This window comes from Aythya ferina (assembly GCF_964211825.1).
Source record: "Aythya ferina genome assembly, chromosome: 8".
Classification (NCBI taxonomy): domain Eukaryota; kingdom Metazoa; phylum Chordata; class Aves; order Anseriformes; family Anatidae; genus Aythya; species Aythya ferina.
This window is the reverse complement of record NC_140304.1, coordinates 28,349,095-28,370,642: the sequence shown is the minus strand read 5'-3', so window position 1 is coordinate 28,370,642 and position 21,548 is coordinate 28,349,095. Positions and strand designations below refer to the sequence as shown.

Sequence of the window (21,548 nt, the reverse complement as noted above, 5' to 3'; positions counted from 1 at the left end):
TAACCACACACAAGCGGCGGGGCCCGCCCGCGCCAGCCTCGCCCCGTCACCAAACGGCCGAAACCCGGCAAAGTTTCGCAGCGGGGCGACGGCCCGCCCGGCCCCTCGCCGCCCCTCGCGGCTCCCCACACGGCTCTCCCTCAGCCGCGGGCCGGCCCCAGCGGGCGGGCGGCGCCGTTACCGGCACCGGGGCTCCCCCCGCAGCCTCCCCCCCACCCCCGGGGGGCTCCCAGCCGAGCGCCGCGGCCCTGAGGCAGCGCCCGCCTCCCCCCCTCCTCCTTCTCCCTCCCCTCAGCGCCCGGCGGGCGGTTTCAAGGCCCCCCTCCCTCTGTCCCCCCCCCCCCTCGGCGCCGACCAATCAGCGCGCGCGATGCGCGGCGGTGCCGCGCCTTAAAGGGCCAGCTCCCCGCCGAGCCCAGCCGGCCGCGGCGAAGGGGGCAGCGGGGCGGCGCTAGGACCCGCGCGGCGCCGCGCTCCCCCCCCCTCCCTCCGCGGGAGGCCGCGCGCGGGCGGGGAGGGGGGGTGGGTGGGCGCGAGCTTGGGGGCGTGGCCACTATCCGAGGGGGCGTGTCCACCGCTCTCCCCGCCCCTTCCTCCCGGCGATTGGCCGCGCCGCCTGTCAGTCGGCGGGTGGGCGGCGCACGGTGCGGCCACGTTCGGCTGCGCGGCGGCGGAGCGGAGCGGAGCGGGGAGGCAGCGGCGGGGCCATGGGGGCGCGGCGGGGGCCGGCGCTCTGACAGCCCCGGGGGCGGCCAGCGGAGGAGCTGGGCAGCGGGCACAGCGAGGAGACCGGCAGCAGGAGGAGAGAAGGAGGAGGAGGAGGAGGAGGAAGGCGAGGAGGGCGGCGGCGGCCCCCGCAGCTCCGCGCCCAACATGTTCGCCAAGGGGAAGGGCTCGGCCGTGCCCTCGGACGGGCAGGCGCGGGAGAAGTAAGCGGGGTGCGGGAGGAGGATGGGAAAGATGGGGAGGAATTAAGGGGTGGGGGGGGTGCAGGGGGCGCTGCCCGGCTCCGGCCGCGGCTTTGTGCGGGGCGGCGGCTGCTGCTGCTGCTGCTGGAGGTGGCGGCGGTGCTGGAGGTGCTGGAGGTGGTGCCGGTGCTGCCCGCCCCCTGCCCACGCCGCCGCTGCTGGGCTCTTGCAGGCTGGCCCTGTACGTCTACGAGTACCTGCTGCACGTCGGCGCCCAGAAGTCGGCGCAGACCTTCCTGTCCGAGGTGAGCCCCCCCCCCCTCCCCTCCCCGCCGCCCTTTGTGCTCCGCCGCCCGGCCTCCATCTTGTGCGGGCGGCGGCCCCGGGGGGGTGTGTGTGGGGGGATTCCTGTGTGGGTATCCCTCGCTACGACCCCCTCCCCCCGGGTCCCTTTTTTCTCCCCTTTTCTCAACCCTCGGCCTCTCGCTCCCCCCCCCCCCCCCTTCCTCCTGCAGATCCGGTGGGAGAAGAACATCACGCTGGGCGAGCCCCCCGGCTTCCTGCACTCCTGGTGGTGGTAAGTGAGCCCCCCCCGGCCCCCATGGGGTCCCTGTGGTTTATAGGGGAGGGGTTGGCTCCTGGGGAGCAAGGGGGTGGCAGCCCCTGGGGGGTGGGGAGCATGGTTAAGGGGGCTGGGGGTGGGTGGTGGGGCTGGGGGAGCGCCCATATGGCTGGTTCCCACCCGCTGCGTTACCCACGCGGGGTCCCACAAGGTTTGGTGCCCCCCCAAAACCACCAGGGGTTGTTTTCGGGGTGCTGGGTCCCCCCACCGGGCTGGGGGATGCTCAGCGAGCGCGCCGGGCACTTGGCGTCGGCATCGGTGGTAACCGGAGCTTTTTGTGCCGTGCAGCGTGTTTTGGGACCTTTACTGTGCAGCTCCCGAAAGGCGAGACACTTGCGAACATTCAAGTGAAGCCAAAGCCTTTCATGACTATGTGAGTAACAAGTTTCTAATCCTCGCGGTAATTACAGAGTTGGGGAGCTCGGGCTCCTTTCGGCGCGCCGCGAGCGAACGTAACCAACTGGCAAAAGCGTGTTTTTAACCAACAGCCTCCTGGTTTGACTGAGCAGTATTTCATAATGTTGCAATTATGTAAATGAGCCCCGATACTTATCTTAAGCACTTAGAGGCATTCGGGCTCCTGGCAGAAGGGAGCAGGTTTTTTTTTTTTTTTGCACGGCAGTGGACAACAAAGCGTTGGCCGTGGCGGATCGGTGGCGATGGGTGTCGTGGCGTGTGGGCAGGCGCCGGGTCGCAGCTGGGAGGCGGGGAGGGAGGGGGGGGGATTCCCCCAAATGCCATCCCCCCCCTGTTTTCAGCCTCCCAAAACCTCGCTTTGGCTTTGGCAAGGCTCGGGGCTGCCTTGGTTGGCTGGGGATCCTCCCTCGGGAGGAGGCAGCGTGGACGTAGGCGCGAGCTGCTGGCGGTGGTGCAGACCTGCCCTCTTCCCTCTGCGGTCGGTGCTGGGTTGTTGTTTTGGGTTTTTTTGCCTGTTGGTGCTGCGGGCTTCTGGTCCTTGTGCAAAACGTGGAGCAGGATGCTTGGAGGAGCCCCAGCTGTGCTGCTGCTGCTGGACCCGCTTTGCCACGAGTCCGCTTGGTGGAGCAAACCTAGAGGTGCCCCCAGCTCGCTGCTCTCCAGCCTGGTGGCTCTGGAGCCCCTGTTCCACCACTGCCATAGGTGTGCAGCTCCTCGGGTGCCTGGTGGCAGCAGATGTGGCTTGCCCTCTGCGGAGGGCTTGCTGGAAGCCAGCAGATGCTCCTCCTCGCTTGGGATGCTCGGGGCCAAGGTGTTGTGCTCCCAAAAAGCGTCCTCGTCCCGTGGGCATGGAGCTTGTTGGCGCCAGCTGCGGTGGGAGCGGGGTGGGCTGCCCGCTCCCCTCCTGCTGAAGTCACCCAGATCTGCAGCGCCGATCTGCAGCGGGGAGGAATTTGAATCAAAGGATTAGTCACCTGGCTGTGGGCTTGGACTGGAGTCAAGCGAGTTGAAATGGTGTAGCAGGAGCTGTTTTTGTCTGCTCCTGGGAGCCTACAGTATGGAAACCATTTTTCCTCCCTTCCCCGCTCTCTCGTTGCCTCGACATGCCTGGGTTGAGCTGCTGGGAGATGCGCGAGGTTGGCTGGGAGCTGAGCCCTGCAGCCTGGCCCTTCCCCTCGAGGTGCCCAGGATGTGGTGGCTTGGTTGTCCCCTGGGGGAGCTGCTCCTGGTCTGTGCTGGGCGTCCGTCCGTCCGTCCGTCTGTCCGTCCCATGGCCATCCCCCACCTCCCAGCCCCTGGCTGCGCCGCGCCGCTTCCTGCGTAGCTGGTTTGTATTTACTGGGTCAGGTTAAAGCTCTGAACTCCTGAACCGAGGGTGAGAGCGAGCTGACAGCCCGGGGTTTGTCAGCAAATCCATCAGGGCTGCTCAGTCCTCTGCTGAGCGCTGCCTGCCGCTTGCCCCTCGCGTTTTTGGGGCCAAATCCTGCTGCTTTGGGGCCTGGTTGGGCGGGGAGGCAAACACAGACCTTCAGGTAAGGAGATCCCCAGGTGAAGATGCCATCAGCAGCTAAGGCACCGTAATGCTACGTTTGCAGCCGCCTTCTAATAATATCTGAGGATTTAGTGTGTTTAGAGAAATTAATCTTTTTCAGCTTGGTAATAATCCCAACAATGGGCACGAGCGCATTAGGTGATGCACGTAAACTTCCTTAATACACGGTGCTGTGAGCTTACAGGGCAGGGACACAATCCTGGTTGGTTTTAATTCTCGCTGTAAGGCAGGTTTGCAGCAGCCCCAAGTGCTCTACCTCTTGGGTTTCGCTGCGAAGACTGGGAGGGAGATTTTCAGCCCTCCCTTGGCTTCCCTGCACCGGTTTTTGTCCTGGTGGGCCCGTTTTGGCCCCAAAACGGGTGCTTGCGTTTGGCTGGGGATGCTCGCGGCGCTTTCCGAGTGTACTTTGCAGGGCAGGGACCTGCCGGGCTAAAACTTAAATATTGACCGAGGAGAGGAACCAGCTGATAAACGTGGCGGGTGAATAGCTCCTTGTTTTTTGGGTGCCGGCTCCTGGGACCGCGGCGCCGAGCCCCGCACCCGGGCGCATCCCGTGCGGGGTCGGGGAGCGCCCCAGCAGCCTCACCACGCCTGCTGCGAGCCCCGGGCTGGGTGGACCGGTGAGTAATTTCATCTCTTGGTTGCGGTTTAAAAATATCCCGATCTAGGCCTTGCCCCAGATTCGGAGGAGGTGCTGTTGAAACGTGGCCAAGCCCAGCGCTGGCTGCGCCGCGGTCGCCCCTGCGCGCCTGGAGCGTGGCTTTCGCTTCCCAAAAGGCGATGGGGTGGCTCTGTCCCCGTGGGCATGAGGCAGAGGGGGTGCCCCGAGGCTCCGGCTCCCCAAAAAAAGAGCCTTGGGGGAGCCGGGGGGCACGGGGAGCCCCGGTTTGGAGAGCTACGGGCTGTGGGAGCGGCGCTTCGTTAGCGGAGTGTAACCGTGGGATCTGCCCGCTGTGTAATTCCCAGTTTGTTTCCCAGCCTCGCTGTAGGAGAACTGTTGGGAGCAGCAGGACAGATTTCCAATCTCCCCCTCCGGTTTTTAATATTTAATTCTTTTGGGGAGAAAACCCAACAGGCAAACCAAGGCTCACCCTCTCCTTTGGGGCCGCTCGTTGGCTGCCGCGGGCTCTTGCTGTGGCCGAGGAGTTTCCCTTTCCCTTTTTCCTCCCCAGGCGGGCTGTCAGGCTGCTGGGACGCTGCGTAGGGACGGTGGCCACTGGGAGAGTTGTGTTGGGATTGGGTCTGTGCAGGCAGAAGGGACACCGTGGTTTTGTCCCCAGTTATTGAGGTGCGTTGGTAGGGTCCCACCAGTCAGCATCTTCCACTTGTACCAGAGAAATTAAAACGCTCCAGGTCCCTACTGCTCCCCACCCAACTTTAAGGGCTTTACGGGCTGTCCTTGACCCACAGCAGTTTGATTTAGGGTTACCTTTATCACATTTATCACATCCTTCCCCAAGTGGGCAGCTTTCTGCTCCCATCCTCAAGCCCTGGGAGGTGTTCGGGGGGCGCCCAGCCCGGCTCTGCCTCCCCACCCTCCGGCAGCGCGGTGCCAACCTTATAGGGGATTTCAGCCCCCGTGTTCTCGGGGAATTGGCCGCTGGCTGGTTGCAGCTCAGCCTTTCAACACGGGGAAAGCCAATACAATTTGAGTTAGCGGTGATGACTGCCAGTTTAAATACCGCAGTGAATTTCTGTCAAAGAGCTAATACGCAGAAAGGGGGAATTGCAGCAAACTTGATCACCAGAACCACTTCAGTCGATTTTGGCCTCCGGCTACAGAAAATGAACTTAAATCTAGTTGACTGTTGCTACATACTTTTTGTGGGATTGCTCTGCCGGCGCGGCTAGCTCGGAGCGGGGCTGGGAGGGGGAGAGGAGGAGCAGAGTGGTGCCAGGGCCTTCTGCTCCCCCCGTGCTCCCCCCAGGAGAACCCGCACCCGAAAGATTTACGCAGCGGCGGCTTCGGGTTGCTTTCGGGCACGCCGTGTGCTTGTTAGAGCAGGGCATTGATTTATTTTCTTTTTTAACCTCAGGAAAGCGATGCAGCTCTTCCTATAGAACTTTTCCTGTCTGGAAGGATGCTCTGGCACGGCAGCAGGGTGGCCGTGAGGAGGCCCCGAAGTGATGGGGAGCTCGGTGGCAGCGCCTGGCTGGGGGACAGCCAGGGCTCCTCCTCCTCTTTTTTTATTATTTTTTTTTATTTTTTTCCCCAACATCTGGAACTTTTCCTGTAGGATTCGGATCTCGGCGAGCAGGTTTCCCAAGTCGGGAAACCTCCCAGGGCCGGGATGGCCACCAGGGAGGATGCTGCTGGGGGTGTCCTCTGGGGACAGGGCTCCGAACCCAGCCTCGTGGGGCTGGAGGGGCCTTCCAGCTGCGCTCGGGAGGCGATGCACACAAAAGGCTGGTCCCGTTGGAGCTGTTTGCCAGCTCCTCTCTGCCTCTGGCGCTGTCCCCAGGCTGTGGGGAAGCTTCCTCCTTTAGTCACAGCATATTTTGCCCTATATCCAGGTAGGGGGGTTGGTGTGGGGTCCCCTCCCCGAGTCCGCCTGCTCCAGGAGCACCAAACTGGTGCCCCGAGCACCTGAGGCTTTTTACGTGCAGGAGCAGTGCAGTGGAGGCTGATTTTAAAGGTATTTCAGGGGAGAGCTGGTGCTTTGGGGCCAGACCTGGCGCGGTGCAGGGCTGTGGGGTGGGCATGGCTCTTTTTGGGGTCCTGCCTGCCCCCACGGGGCTCCAGCGATGCTCCGGCCCCTCTTGGCACAGCTGGGCCCTCTCCAGCCCCGCTCTGCAGGGACAGGGATCCCCACAGGTAACCGGAGAGAGGAGTTTCCTCCCGGAGTGGCAGGCTGCCAGGAGCAGCTGCAAAACTCCAAATCGCTTCTTTAAATAAAAAAAAAAAAAAAAAAAAAAAGGGGAAAAAGAGAGAAATTCCCTCTCCCAGCAGCGGGCTGGGTTCAGCCTCCCCTCCTTCTCCGGGGACAGGTACGGCTTTGCCCCGCTGCGTGCGAGCACCCCTGCCCGCCCTGCCTCTCCCGGAGCTCTGGATTCTTCTTTATTTTTATTTTATTTTCATTCTTTCGACCCATCTCAGCAGTCGGTGCGGGGCAACCTCCACTTTTTGCACTTTGCGTGGCGCGGGGCGCCAGGAACACGCGGTTTCAGAGCGCCGCCTTCCCGGAGCTGCTATCGCTGGAAAAGCCAAGTGTGCTCAACTTGAGGTCAGAGCAGAGAGCTTATGTCTTAGTCTTTGACTGGGGAGCCTAAATATTTATCCTGTTCTGTCCCTAATGAAAACAAATTGTCAACAGTTGTTCAGTAACTGACTAAATTAAAATCTGTAATTAGTCAATTAGATTAAAGAGTTGGCACAACCTGATTGTATCATGCTGGTTAGGTTATTAAGAGAAAGGGTGTGATTTTTAATTACTGAATGCTAATTTTGACAGTTTCAAATGGAAACAGACGTTTTTCCCCCCCTCCACTCGGAGTGCCTCTGTAAAAGTAAGGCGCTGGAATGCGTTTTGTGTCAACAAATGGTGTGAAGATGCAAAGTTTTCTCCGGCTCGAACCCACCAGGGATTTCCACCGAAAAGTGGGGGCGGGATGGGGGAGAGAGGAAGCTGCCCGAGATGGCGCAGGGTTTTGGGTTCTGCTTGGCAAGGGGGAGGCCGGCTGGGTTTGGAGATGCTGGGGGTGCGTTTTGGGGTGGCAGGGGCGTGGGTGCCCCCGGGGCTGGGCAGCGGCGCTCGGTTGGCACCAGCAAGCGGCTGGCTAGCGAGGGGACGCACCGGAGCCTTTTTTTGTGCCTCTGCTTTCTTTTTGTTTTGTTTTCAACCCACCCGGCACCGCGAGAGGGGCCGGCTCTGCTGGAAACGAAGCCCAGCATGGTGAGGAGGAGGAGGAGGAGGAGGAGGAAGGCCGCGCGCGCTCCCATTGTCTGCCCCGCAGCCGCAGCCACGTGCGAGGGGACCCGCGTGCCGCGGCCCCCGGCTCCTCGCCGCCCTCCCCGCGGCAGGGGGGGGCTCAGCCCCCGGCAGATTTGTGGCTCTGGGCTCGTAAACCTGCCCCTGGCTTCCTGCCGGGGGTCCTCGCGCAGGAACAAAGGCGGCGGGGGCTCCTCGTGGTGCCCGGGGAGGGGGCCGAGCCCCCCAGGGCTGCCTCGGGGAGGTGGCGTTGGGTACGAGTGAGGCTTTCCTGTTCCCCTGATCATTTCCTTCCTCACCTTGGAAACTTGGATTTTCTCCTACCTTTTGTTCCATATATATATATTTTTTTATTTTTTTTTTTTCTCTTTTAAAGCAGCCCCTGGCTCTATTGGAAACAGCTGCCGCGCCGCTCCTGGGAGCTGGGGCCCGGGCTTGGGCTCTTTCTGCTCCTTCAATCCTGCTCCCTGCTCTCTGCCCTCACGAATTAAACTGCAACCGGCTGCACAAACCCTTTTTTTTTGTGCAGGAACAGGAGCTGCAACCCTCAGCACATCCCACCCTGCTCCAGCCCAGCCTTCTCCCTGCTCCGCTGCTGCCGAGCATCGCGTGGGCACCTCCGTGGGGCCAAACCCCTGGGATGGGGGCGTTTTTGGGGTGTTTTTGGGGTGCCGTGAGCCCTCCTCGTGCCATCAGGATGGCGAAAGCCGTGCCCGAGGCTGGGCTGATGCACGTGGTGCAGCCCTGTCAGGGAGGAGGCAGTGCAGCGGCAGGAGACGGGGGGTGCCCGTGGGGAGTCTGGCTGCTGGAAAAAAAATAAAATATACCCAAATAGCCCGTCCTGCACGCCCCGAGGAGACGTTGCTAATTGGGTTTCGTGTTTCCAGGCCATGGGAAGGGCTGGCACGGCCACCCGGAGCATCTCCTGGGGTGGTGCTGGCGGCTTCCCCTCGTGGGACGGGGCTGCTGGGTGCTGCAGGCACCACCTCGGGGGCACAGGCAGCTCCCTCGCCCCCTTTTGGGGTTTGTGGGGGCCCCAAAAGGGCGCTGGGGGGCTGTGCCAGGAGGAAACGGCTCCTTCCTCTGCAGAGCAGCCCCGGGCTGCTGGGGGGAGAGAGAAAACGGCTCCTGTGCGAGTAAACAAATACCTCCCCGCGGGCTCGGTTGGGGCTTTTTTTTTTTTTTGGTGTTTTTTTTTTTTTTTTTTTTTTTTTGCTTTTTTTATTTTCCCTTTCGAAACCCCTGCTCGTGGCCGCAAGCGGCGGTGCCGGGGCTGTTTGCTGGAGGGGCTGGTGCCAGGAGCTGAGTTAAAAGCTTACAGATGGGTGGCTTTTTGGGGGGGGTTTCCAAATCTCGGGGTGGGCGCCCGGCCCCTATGGGACCCCGGCTCAGGCAATGTCCCTGTCCCCAGGCTGTGGGAGCGACCCGCAGCCTCCTCGGGACAGGGGGAGGAAGGGGCAGGAGCCCCCCAGGCACAGCGGGTGCACATTTTCCCCACATCCACCCCATTTTTTGGGGCTGGGGGGCTTCCCGGAGCCCCCCGGCGCTGCGTGAGGCCCTGTCACCACAGCCTGCGGTGTCAAGATAAAGTCCAAAGGAAGACCTCTGGCTGTGTCTTAAGCTAACATTTTCTTTCTAATTTTTTTTTTTTTTAATGTTTCTGCATAAACCCTTAAACATTTGATCTCGAGCGTCTCTCCTCCCAGGGTGCAGCAGCTTTCTGTAGTGAAAATGAGCTCTTGCTGCCCGGCCCGGCCGCCTCTCGCAGCTGCTGGGTGGTTTGGTTTATTAGTAGGATTTTTATTTTTATTTTTTTTCCCTTGTCTGTTTCTTCCCCGGTTTTCAACCAACCTCTCCGGGCTGGGCTCGCGCCTCATTGCTGTTTGTTGTGGATTCAGAGAGAGCTTCCAAAGCCAAGGATGAAGGATGCTCTGCGGCAGCCCCTGCGCAGGAGACCGGCCCCGCGGAGAGCCTCGAGCCCTCCGGCCGCGGCGCGGTGCTGACGTTTGCTCCCCAGAAGAGCTAGGGGAGAATCAGGAGGCTGCTGCTGCTGGTGGTGGTGATTTTTTGGGTGGTTTTTAGCCTATAAAATGCTGCTGTGTGCAGGAGGGAAGGGGCAGGGCGCTTCCTTGTAGGCTCCTGGCTCCCTGGCAGGGTGTGAATGACTCCAATCCTTCTCCACCAAGCTTTCCTTTTGCCCAGTGGTGTCTGTGGATGTCTCAGCCCTGCCCTGGAGGATGGAGGCAAGTCCTCAAGGTGCTGCTGAGCTGCTCAGCACCGGCGTTGCTCTGGTTTTGTATCTCCCTGGTGTTTTGCCTGTGTTGCTGGCGGCTCCTGCGTTCCCCGGGGGAGCAGAGCAGCAGCTCTGGGGGTGTGAGCTCCTTCCCAAAGGAGCAGCCTAGGGCTCTGGCAGCAGGGACTTCTTCCACCTCTGTGCACAGCAGGCTTGAGGACAATTCTCCATTTAAAAAAAAAAACCAAACAATTGCAGTTTTGTCCTGTGCTGACGATGCCCAGGTGCTTCAGGCCTTCGCTGTTCTCCTCTCGGAGAGGAGATGCGAGCTGGGGCTCTTTGCCTCATTAAAAACCCATTTGCTTGCTTGTCCCGGAGCCCTTCTGGGTGTCACGGCGTGTCCTGACAGCTCGTCCGTCCTCACCTGCAGCCATCGAGGAGTTTTCAACGCGACTTCCACGCGGCCTTTGTACTTGGATTGCTCCGCCGTGCCGCACAATGGCTTCTTTGTCATCACGCCAGCTAATTAATTTTAACTTTCACTGGTGCTTCAGCAGGGTAGGCTGCCCGCCCGCTCCATTTGAAGCTTCCCCATCATGTGCAGGGTTCTCCTACCCCTCGGACTTGTTGCTGGGAAGGAGCGAGGCCGGCCGGCCCCACTGGTGCCCTCCTCCAGCAGGAGCTGCCCTCGCGCCTGCATCCACTGGGGGCCGTGGGGAGGGCTGAGGAAAGCCATTAGGAGGCCGTGCTGCAGGAAAGTTGTCTCCGGTGGCTTATTTCTCCTGGCTGGCAGCTGGAGGTCCCCACGGAGAGCATCCTCTGATGGAAATTACAGGGTTTTTGCTCCCCGCCTGCTGGCTGCCAGCGCGAGGACCCGGGGAGGTGAGCGCACCGCGGGCATCCTCGGGACAAAAGCCCCGGGTGCATCACCCCACCAGGGAGCTCGCTCCGGGCAACGTGGGCGCAGTCAGATTTAACCAGTATTTCTGGAGGGTTGGGATGTTTTTGTGTGAAAATCAGGAGTTTTCCCCCGGGATCCGTGTGCCGACCTCTGCTCCCCACGTGCTGACACCGAGCTGATGGCCGCGGCGTCCACATCCTGGCCGATGGGAGAACCTCGTGCCAGCAGGAGGAGGGCCGGGGGCTGTGCGTGCAGAGCCAGGAGCTTAATTTGAGCGGATGGGTTTTGTCTGCACGGCGGCGGAGGGGAGCTCCCCTCGGCTCCGGGTGGGAACGGCGGCGGGTCAAGGAATATGAAATTGATGCCTTTGTGTTTAATCTGGTTATAAGGACAGCTATTAGAGATAATGAATTTTGCCTGTCCCCGTCGTTGTAATACAAGAACCTAGATGTCTTTCAACGCGGGGAAGGTCACTCCTCTTTATTTCGGGTTGTAAATTTGGTCGGTTACAGATGTTTGGCGTTGATATGCGGAGCTAATCAAGTTCCCCCGCGAGGTGCAGGGCAGGAGGAGAGCACCCCCGGTGCGTGGGAGCCCTTTGCAAGGCTTGCCTGGCCACCAGGCAAGCAGGTTTGCATGGCCCCTTGCAGCTCCTATTATTATGATGATGATTATATTTTTATTTTATTTTTTTACTGGAAGTTTGCGTTGTCCTCGAGCTGTGAGCACGGGGTCCCGGCTTCCCAACGCCGACCTCGTGCCGCGGGGATTTGAGGGGTTCTGCGGGGATCCCTGCGCCCACCCCGAGGCTGGGAAGGGGGACAAGGAAACGAGGGCCCCGTGCAGCTGCAGCACGTGGCTGAGGCGCTCAGCACGAAGCCTGCTGAGCGTCCAAGCCTCGACACCAGCAGCCAAGCAGCTCCCGGCGCTCCTCGGCGAATCCCTTCCCTCGAGCATCTCCTGCTCCCGCTGCCAGCGGAGGCTTCGCCTTCCCAAACGAGACCCCGGCTGCAGGAACAGGGGCATGGAGCAGATGCTGGGGGAGCCTCCACGTCAGGCCGGGCGTGCAGCCTTCTGATAAGCCCCCGGCACCGCTCCCCTCCTTATCCCGAGCCCCCCCAGCAGCACGTGCTCCTCTGCCTCCCCAGCCCCGCTTCCCTCCTCTCCTCCAGGCATTTCTCCCCCCCTGCGCTCCTGATTTATGCTGCTCCACATTTTCTCCTCGTCTCCGTGCCTTTTTCTCCCCTCCCTGGTGTTGTTTCCCCCCTCCTCGTGCTGCCTGGGCATTGCCTGGCTCCTTTTTTTCGTTGTTCCCAGTCCCCGTTTTCCCAGATGGGTGCAGCGTTCGGGGCTCCCTGCTTTTGTGCATTCACCGTGGGGTTTTTATCCACCCTCCTGGGATGGAGGCAAGCTGGAAACCCCCAAAATTCTCTGGGATGCTTCAACTTTGCTCCTTTCCCCGAGCAAGAAACCCCCGGGGTGGAGCACAGCTCATCGCTTCCCCCTCCCCTCGCACCCCTCATGCACCCCAGCTCGCTTTCCCCGCGGCAGGATGAATTCCTGGAAAACCTCCCCCAGATGACAAAACCCCCTAAACCCCCCAGATGACAAAACCACCGGGTTTTACCCTCGTTCAGGGCAGTGGCAACGAGGGGGCCACTTTTTATGGGGCCACACCGTGGAGCTCCAAACCTCACCGGGGAGGGGACGGGGAGCCGGGGCGCAGCGCCGGCCATCTGTCCCCGCGGGGCCGCCGGGGGTAGTAAAAACTTCTTTTATTTTTTTCCCTTTTATTTTTATTTTTTTGCTTTGTTTGTCCCCATTTCATATGCGCAACCCTTTTTTTTTTCTTTTTTTTCTCTTTTTTTTTTTTTTTTTTTTTTTTTGCATTGCCTTGCCAGGCACATAGAAAGTTTGCCGGGTTTCGCCTGCGCGTGCATACGCTGAATAATTTTCTGAGCCGCCTGGAAGGGAGCCAGGGCGGCGTGCAGCGAGCGGGGAGCCTTCCCGGCCGCCTCTCCTTTCCCTTCATTTTCCTCAGCCGCCCCCCTCGGGCCCCACCGGGTCGTGCCATCGCCGTTACCCCATTATATTTTCCTTTCATTTTTCCCCCCATCACCACCACCACCTTTTTTATTTATTTATTTTTTTTCCCTTTGGCTCCTGAAAGGGTTAAAAATTATGGGGAAGTTCAGCTCGCACTTGCAAGATATGGTTGCCTTAGCAACAGGCCTCCTAATCTGGTAGGTGACCTGAGAGACTGTGGAAGATGCAGGGCTCGCTTTGGCATTTCATTATTTCATGAGGCTGCGGCTCTCCAGCTGCTTGGCTCCCGGCGCCCGGCGCCGCGGGCATTCCTCGGCACGGCCCCCCCCAGGCCCGGGCTGCCCCCGTTGCTCCTCTTCGGGCTCTGGTTTGTTTTTTTTGGGGAAGGTTTTCCCCTGGGTTGGAGCGGGGCCCGATAGCCCAGGTGGTGGCTGTGATGTTTTGGGGTGGTGATTCGGGCTTCCTGCCGCGCTCAGCGGGGTGTGTGATGCGTGGCCCCCTGTCTGCAGCTGTAAATGTGCCCACAGCCCCTGCTGAAACCCCAGAAACCCCAATTCCCTCGTCCTGCCCCAATCCATCCCTCCTTATCCACCCGGAGCTGGGGCTGGAGCAAAAAAAACAACACAGTGGGGCGCAAGGAGCGGGCAGGAGGAGGCAGTAGGAGAAGTGATGCAGTGAGATGTCCCCATCCAGCAGCGTTTTGGAAGCATTTTGGGGAAGAAGAGCTGGTTTTGGGGCAGCACAGAGCAGGGCAGTGTTTCTATGGCCACTGCAGGCTTCTGGATTTTTTCTGATGGCAACCTCCCCAAAGTTGGCTTCTCCCCGTGCCGTTTCCCTCGCCATCGCGAGCACCCGTGCGAGGCTGCAGCTGAAGAAGGGACGCCAGCAAACTCCCTCACCGATTTTTGGCCTCGCCAAGCCCTCGAGGCCGGGCACGTGGAGCTGTGTGCGTGCACCCCAGGGCAGTTTGAGCCCCGCCAGCTCCTCCTGGCCGTGCGTGGAGCAGGCGCCTGGCTCCCCCCGACCCCTTTTGTGCCCCGGCAGCTGCGTGCGGACACGGGGAGGGGGGGGGAGCAGCCTTTGTGCGTCTGCAGCCACAGCACAGCGAGGCTGGGCTGGGCTGGAGGTGCTGATCCATCAGCTCGGGGCTTTGCTTCACCCCCAGACGAGGCTTTTTGTCCCTTACAACCGAGCTCTGCTGGAAGCAGGCTGCGATGCCCAGATTTAGGGCTTCGCAGCGCGGCTCGGGGTGGCGGCTTCCACGGGGAGGCAGGAACCTGGCTGCAGCCACCGTGCCGGGAAGCGGCACCCCTGTAGGGTGCTGTGTGCTCAGGCCCAGCTCCTGCAGCTCGGAGAGGCCCCGCGGCTCCACCTCCAGAGCAGAAAGCAAAAGCTCGTCGCGCTGACCCGGCCAGGCGCTTCCTGCCGGCGCTATCGCGCGGCTCAGCGGGGCCCCGCTGCCTCCAGCAGGACGGGGCCGTGCCGAGGCCACCACGGCAGGCAGAGTGGCACCCACAAAGCTCTGGTCCCCGTCTCGCCCCCTGCTTTCATCTCATCCCCACGTCCCTTCCCCTTGGGGCGCGCCTCTCCCAACCCCCTGCCCTCCTTCGAGGGTGGCGGAGGCAGAGGGTGCCCCTCGGCGAGCCGGGGATGAGCGATCAAACAGGAGAAAATCCAGGCGAGCGAGCAGAATCCCTCGAAAGCCCTCGTTTTGATCGCTTCATCCCTTTTTTTTTCCCTCTCTCCCCGCTTCCTGAGGCTTGCTGGGATTTGTCCCTCCCGACGGGGGGGTTTCCAGTGGTCAGCCTGGCGCTCGCGGGTGGCAACCGGGGGCCGCGCGGAGCGCTGCGCCCTGGGTGCTGAGAGCACCCCAACCACGGGCTCATGCCTGGTTTGAAAGGGAAAAAACCTCCAAATTCCCAGGGAAAGGGAAAAAAAACCACCCCGCCGTCTCCCCCCCGCCTCCGCCCTTGCGAGGAGCGGCTCCGTGATGGCGGCTGGGAAGCGAAGCGGCGAGTGCTGTGCGTGCCATCTGCTGCGCTGGGAGCCGGCAGCCGCCTCGCCGGGGGGCTCAGCGCTGCCCCCAGCACCCGCTCCTGCAGCCCCCGAGGCTCCCCGGCCCTGGGGTGCACCCGTTTGGGGCGCAGCCTCTGCACCCCGTGGGGAAATGCCTTCCCCAGCAAGGGGAGACGTGGGGCGGTCTCCAAAGGGGAGCGTGGTTGGGGTTGTGGCTGGGTTCCCCCTCACCCTCCGGGCACAGCGGGGCTGGCGGTGTCCTCGGCTGCTGGGGGGCTGCAGCCTCCTGGGGAGGAGCCTCCTGGGGCTGGCTTCTGGCTGATTTGCCATCAGTTTGGCCAAAAAGGCTGCAAACATCCCCAAAATGTGTGTGCTCCCAGCTCCAGAAGCTGGGAGGTCGCTTCTGGCTGCGCGCGCGGCGGTTTTGCAGCACACAGTCCTCAGTCTGGGCTCCCCTGTGAACCTGCTGGCCCTGAAGCTCAATTTATTTCGTTTTCTGCTGGGGAAGGTGCTCGGAGCAGGCACTCGCAGCCTCTCCAGGTGCTTCAGCCTCCCCTCTGCGCCGGCTGCCTGAGCTGGCTGCAGCACAGCCCCGGCGCTTCCCTGCGCCGGCGATATAAAAGGCAGCAGAGGAGTGGGTGGGTTGAGCGTGGGGAGAAGGAGGCGCCTTCCAAACACAACCAGAGGGCCCTTGAGGAGAGCTGGGAAACCTGAGGACGCCTGAAGCCGCCGGGGAACACGTGCTGCGAGCCGAAGGCGAGCTCTCGGCGCCTCTGACACAGGATTTGGTGGTGCCCTGGGCTGGAGAAGGCTCCGAGCCCCTGCTCAACCCCGTGGACCCGTCCAGGTCCATGAATCCCCCTCGCTGAGCCCCCACTCCCATGCTGGTGCTGGCTCAGCACCCTGCCCTACACCTTTGGGCACCGTCCCAATGGGGGGCACCATCCCAAAGGGCACCCCCATGGGGGGGGGGGCAGCCCGTGGCGCGGCGGCGACCCCTGAGCGGGGCGCTCAGAAATTCGGTAATTGGGCTGGAACAATTATTTTTGGCTTTTGCAGAGGGAAACGCTATAAATAATCACCCTGCAAGCTCGCACGGTGACTTTGCAGCGCGCACGGGGTTGGTTTCTTTTTTTTTTTTTTTTTTCTTTTTTCTTTTTTTTTTTTTTTTTCTTGCTGCCGTCCAGCTCGCTTTTTATTGGCAGCCGGGAGTGCGACACTTTATCTCCAGAAAATGCAATTTGAATTGATTAAAGCAGTGCCTGCCATTGGCCGGAGCAGCCGGAGCCAAACTTTCTGCAGAAACGGTTACGTTTTCTCAGAAGCTGCCCTGGGAGCGGGCACGCGTGGCTCAGGCCCCCCCCCCCGAAAACCAGCCGAGGCGGAGAGCACGCCGAATATTTCGGTGAGATTCATAGGGTCTGAGGCAAACTCTTGTCAGGCAGTTTCTGCGCCCCTCTTCGTTGCCTCCTCATCGTCGGGGAGCGAAGCAGCAAACAAAGGATGCTGAGATGGGGATGACCGCCCTGGAAGAGCTCGGCAAAAGGTGGTGGGGAGATGGGCGCGGGGCTGCTCGGAGGAAAAGCAGAATTTGGTGGTGGTGGCGGTGGTTTTGGACACACTTCTGTACCTGCCCTGCTCTGACTGACCCACTTGAGCAGCCTCGAGGCTGTGAGGGCTTCCCGGAGCTGCTGAGCCGGGCTGGATTTGCCCCAGAGGCTGACCTGGAGGTGAAAGTCTCGGGATCCCATTACCAATCCCGCCAGCTACCCAGTCACCCATCCTAATACGCTCTAATACACTTGGGAGCCACCTCACAATGGCGCAAGCCGAAGAAAACAGCATCTAGTGCACCTTCTTTTGTAAGCCCTCTGTCGCATCTCAAATAAATTTGCATCTAAATTGACAGGCTGCTTTTAATGCCTGTATGGCGCTTAAAGGCCCAGCTTCCCGGCGAGGTGAGCGGGGAGCACGGGCCCTGCCCGGGTCCCTTTGGAGCAGGGGCTGAGGGTGCCGTGGGTCTGAGCAGAAACTTGGCCTTCCCTTTTTTTATTTTAAGGTGTTGGGGACACTCGGTGCCAGATCGCTCCCTGCCCGGCCCCTCAGCCCCCGACCTGTGCAGGGACGAAGGTGGGGAGCACCACATGGGTCTCAAAAGGTGCTTCACCAGGGAGAACTTCCCTTTATGTTGGATTAATTTGGGATACCCGGCACAGCTCCTGGTAGAGGGCACTCCTGTAGCCCCCAGGATGCTCTCATGGCCTCGTGCAGCTCGGCGTTGAGCAGGGTCCTTGGGTGCCTGCTCCAGGGGCCGCAAACCAAACGCGTGGGGAAGGCCGCCCGGTGCCCCAGCAGCCTCTCCGTGGCAGCTCTCCTTCCCCATCCATTATTTATTCCCTTCTCTGCAAAACAAACTCATTGGCGGGCACTGATCGCAGCGTTACAACGAGGTGCTGGGTTCGTGCCCGACCCAAAATACTCAAAAAAAAAACAGCCCGGGAAGGGCTGCGGGCGTTTTTCTGAGCCACAGGGGGCTGGATCCTGCGGCTTGGTGGCTCTGCCCTTTTGGGGCCGCCCCAAGGGGTGTGAGAGCAGCACACGGAGGAGGTTTTGGGAGGAGCAGGAGCAGGAGCAGGGCCCTGCGTGCTGGGAAGGGGCTGGGAGCGCGCGGCGGGGCCGGGAAGTTGGCGGGGAGGAGGGCGAGGGAGGAGACGGCGAGTCGGAGCCGTGTGTGTCAGGATGGAAATAACTGTCAGCCCCATTCAATCTGTCGCCTCGTTCCCGGGGGACAATTGCAAAACAGGATTACTGGTACTTAAAAATTCATAGAAAACGTTTCTTATCACAACGTCATAATTGTTATGACTCAGAAGAGTAGAATTGCCATTTTCCTGTGCCTTTTTTTTTTTTTTTTTTTTTTTCCCCCCTCACTTTTGTTGCGCGCTGAGTCCCCTAGCTGCAGCTGCAGCATCATAAAAACAGGGCGACGCTTTATTTTATGCTAACTGCTGCATTTGACTTGAAAATGACGTCCCACTGGGTCTTGTGGTCAGCACATTACGGCGTGATTGATGGCTGTCAGAGCGGCGGGCGCTGGCAGATTGCGATGGGTGGAGGAGAACAGATGCCCGCTGACTTCAGGGGCTTAGCGGAGCCCGGGACCGAGGCGCACGCTGGAAAACAAAAGCAGATGGGAGGGCTCTGCACGGGCTGACTCCTCTCCTCCGGCTGCCTGGCGGCGAGGAGGGCTCACATCGCTCTCGGACCCGGCAAACCGCGGGTGAGCCGAGCGCCGAGCTGGTTTCCATCCCGTATTTCCACCTCCTGCTCCTACAAAGGGTTTGGAGAGCCCCCGTGCTCCCCTTTCCCTCCCCTCCCCTCTTGCTCTTCTCCCCGCCAGCCCTGGGGTCCAGCCGAAAGCCGGGCAGGCTGCTGCCGTCTTCGCCGCTCGCCGTGGCATGGCAGGGTTAACGGGGAAATTAAATTTCACTGCTGGTTTTCAATTAATTGAATCATCAGCGTGGGTAACGGGAAGCGGCGGTATCAGCATGTATTGGATATGGGGCTTTAAGTCAGCGCTTGCTGCGCCGTCTCGAGCGCTAGATCTGGGCGTAAGGGATCGCTGACTGATCCCGGGCGGCTGTGGCCGCGGCACGAAGGCTCCTGCGACGTCCTAAAACGCCGGGGTCGTAAAGTGGAGCTGCTTCATGGTGCGCCCGTGTGCCGTGGGTGCTCCCCACGGTGCTCCTGGGTCACGCTCAGAGCAAGCCCCAGCCACCGGGGCTTCTCCTCCTGCGGGCATCTCCAGCCCCGGAGTTGCTTCTCGTGGCCCATCCATCCCTAAAAACTTTAGGGTTTCTCCCAAAGGAGAGGCAGCACCGAAACCATCTCCTGCGGGGCTGCGGGTTAACGGAGGGCTGCTTGGAATGAAAAAAGGGAAAAAAAATAAAAAACTTGTGGTTGGTGTGGAGCTGCTGCCAGGTTTTCACCCAAGCCGCGTTTCTCCGTGCTACCCTACTAACCTGCTGTTCCCCTCGATGGCTCTTTACTCCGGAGAGCGCGGTTCTGTAAATTACCCTCTGAGTGCATCCGGGCAGTGTAGGGCCGTGGCTGCAGCGGGGCGCTTCAAGGCGAAAATCTCGGGGCTGCTTAACCAGCTGCAGCCTCTGAGGAGCTGTCTCGGCGTGAATATTGATCCCGGGGTTTAACCCTGCTCTACCCGCCCTTCCCGAGCTGCCGAACCTACAAACCAGCTCGGGATGGGCTTTGGGGGAAGCCAGGTTTCACCTCCCTGGCCTGATGATGGGAAAAATGCGGATTTGGGGATGAATTTTGGGGGAGGATGGGTGAACATTTGGCACTTTGGGGTCCCATAGATTAGGGCCAAAGAGCTCGTCCCAATGCAGCGATCCGGACCTGGCGCTGCCGATCGAGGCTCACCTTTGAGGAGCGGCACGTGGCGGGGGAGCACCCGAACTCGCTGATTATCTCCGCTCGTTATGTCCCTAATTGCGTGCGACGGGCCATATGTTCTCCGCGGGGAGAGCGCCGCAGGTGGGGCTGGGTGCTCCTGAAACCTCTCCCTCCTCTTCCTGAGCCAAAACTCCGCTCGGTCTGAGCGTGCTGTGGGTTTTGGTGCCGCCACCCACCTCACCTGGCTAATTAAAGGACGCTGAGCGTGGCTCCATCATCCCCACCTCGCTCCAGACCTTCCCGCAGCGGCTTCGTGCTCTGTGGTGCTTCACCTGCCGCCTTCTCCAGCCCCCGGCGGGTTTTCCCCACCCGTTTTCCTCCTCTCCTCCCTCTGGCCAAACCCCAAAAGTTATGGGGTGGCCCAGCTCGTGTGCCCTGGCAGGCTGCAGCCGAACCAAATCCCAGCAAAGCGACATTTATTGGCATAGCCCTGAACTTCATTTCAACAGGGCTCTGCTGGTTAAACAATCATTTGAGCCATAAACCAGAAGCCCTTAATTATGGCTAATTATTTTCTGCGGTGGATCCGTGCAGGGGCTGGGCAGCACCGGGGCTCCTCTGCCATGAGCCGCTCGCGTGCCCAGCCCTCACCCGGCCCCGGCAGCTCAGGGACTGCTCCCCAGTAGGGCCAGCAGGACCCCGGGCATTGTACAGGGTCTCGACTGCTCGTCCCGTTTCTTTGGAGACCACGAGCAGCATCTCAGCCAGTTGCTAGGAATTTCTCTACGAGCCGGGGCCGCCAGGCGAGAGCGAGGCCGGAGCGCTTCGGGACGCGGACTTTAAACCCTGCGGCTTTTCGGCTCTGTTTCAAAACCAGCTAGGTAAATATTTGGGAAGCAGCTACGCCGGGGGGCACCCCTGGGGACCCGTGCCACCCCACGCCGTGCCGGGACACCCCCAGAAACGGGGACGTGGCCCGGGGAAGGGACCCGAGGCGCTCCCGGCGGCGCCGGCACAGCTGTCGGCGCTGCTGCCGCCTGCGCCACGCGGCCTCGGCCTCTTCCTTGTGGCACAGATGGTTTTAACGCTTTCCTCTTCCTCCTTTTTTCTTTCTGTCTATAATTAACTCTTGTTTGCAAGTGGGAAGACACTTTTTTTTTTTTTTTTTTTTTTTTTTTCCCCTCTCCGCCAGAGCCATCCAAAGCTCCTCGGCGATGCGATTCTCTCCCCCAACCACATTCTGTTGTTTTTCCCGACCACGCGAGGCGGGCTGCGCCCCCCAGCCCTCCCTCCTTCCCTCTTACATCCCTCCCCCTCCTCCTCTTTTTATTTTTTTTCTCTCTCTGCTTTCGCCCGGAGGTGAAATCTGCAGCAATGGCAGGCGAAGGAGACAGCAGAGCCGCTGAATCCGGCCACGGCGGCGGCGGCGGTGGCGAGGGCGATACAAAAGCCAGAGCCTGGGGGAAGATGGAGAGGCCCTTCCCTGCCACGGGAGCCTTTAGAAACCTCCTCCTGCTTTGTGCGGCGTGGCGGGGGGCTGCTGGCACAAAAGCCCCCGCTCCCTGATGTCATTTCCTCGCCGCGGCCGGCCCAAGTTTTCCCAGGACGGCGCCGCGGGGCGCTGGGGGCAGCCCCAAACCCGAGGGGATCCGGCACCGCTGGGGCCGTGCTGCCCACGCGTCCCCATCCCTGGAGCTGCTCTCCTTTAGGGCTGTCAGGCAGGGGGTGAGGGCAAGAGGGGAAACCCAAAGCCTCCTCCAGCAGCTCCTGGCCACCAGAGCCTTGTCCTGCTCGAATCTCTGCCTGGCCGGGCTCACCCGCAGCGAATTTTCCTCCTGTGATCCCAAAGCTTTGAGTCTTTGTGGTTTATTGGGGGCAGGGGGCTGCTCGCTGGTGTTATGGGGTACCCCAGAGCCTGCTTCAGAGAGCTCCCAGCGCATCGATGCGGGGGTTGCCTTCACCGCCGCCCTTGGACGGGGAGAGCTTCTCGTAGATGTGAAATAATTTCATTTTGTGAGCTGGGAGGAAACCAGAGCTGGGAGTTTCAGCTCCCCAAAGCGCCCCGGGAGCACGCAGGGATGAAGGGAGGGCTTGGAAACGGCACTGGGATCCGAGTCCTGGCCTGGCAAGGGGATGGCTCCCTGGGACGGGGCTCCGTGCGCGGTCGGGAGCTCGGCTGGCGCGGGTGAAGCCCTGCAGCCCAGGAGATGGGGTTTCCTTTGGGTTCCTCCTCCTCCTGCCAAATCCCTTTGGGGCAGGGCTGGGAGCCCGACCAGCCCCAAACCCGCTTAGCCCCTGGCTCTGCTGGGCGCGAAGGAAGCCACCCGCTGGCGCTGGCGGCTGAGTTACGCGGCGGTTACGTCGGATTTACTCCTCCTGTCCCCTGCTCTGGCTGCCCTATTAATTTTCAAATGCCTCCAGCAATTACCGGAGCCGGGAAACTGTATTTTTCGGGGCAGCACCCGCAAAGAACGGCCATAAACAAACCCTGCTGGTAAAAAACCAGAAAGG

At 60.9% G+C, this 21,548-nt stretch overlaps 1 protein-coding gene across 9 annotated transcripts in view; it reads left to right on the top strand.

The window, feature by feature from the left end:
* Window positions 1–458: 458 nt before the first annotated feature.
* Window positions 459–21,548, top strand: part of SSBP3 (single stranded DNA binding protein 3) — a 46,016-nt gene continuing 24,926 nt past the window's right edge. For 4 of the 9 annotated variants that reach the window (XM_084528482.1, XM_084528477.1, XM_084528483.1 and 1 more), the window contains exons 1-4: window positions 460–929; window positions 1,141–1,213; window positions 1,424–1,485; window positions 1,819–1,903. In XM_084528482.1, coding sequence (XP_084384608.1) covers window positions 874–929; window positions 1,141–1,213; window positions 1,424–1,485; window positions 1,819–1,903 — 276 coding nt within the window. In that variant the 5' untranslated portion in view covers window positions 460–873. Of the gene's footprint in view, window positions 930–1,140; window positions 1,214–1,423; window positions 1,486–1,818; window positions 1,904–21,548 lie in introns of all 9 variants that reach the window. The other 5 variants (XM_084528480.1, XM_084528478.1, XM_084528479.1 and 2 more) reach the window with 3 other exon arrangements.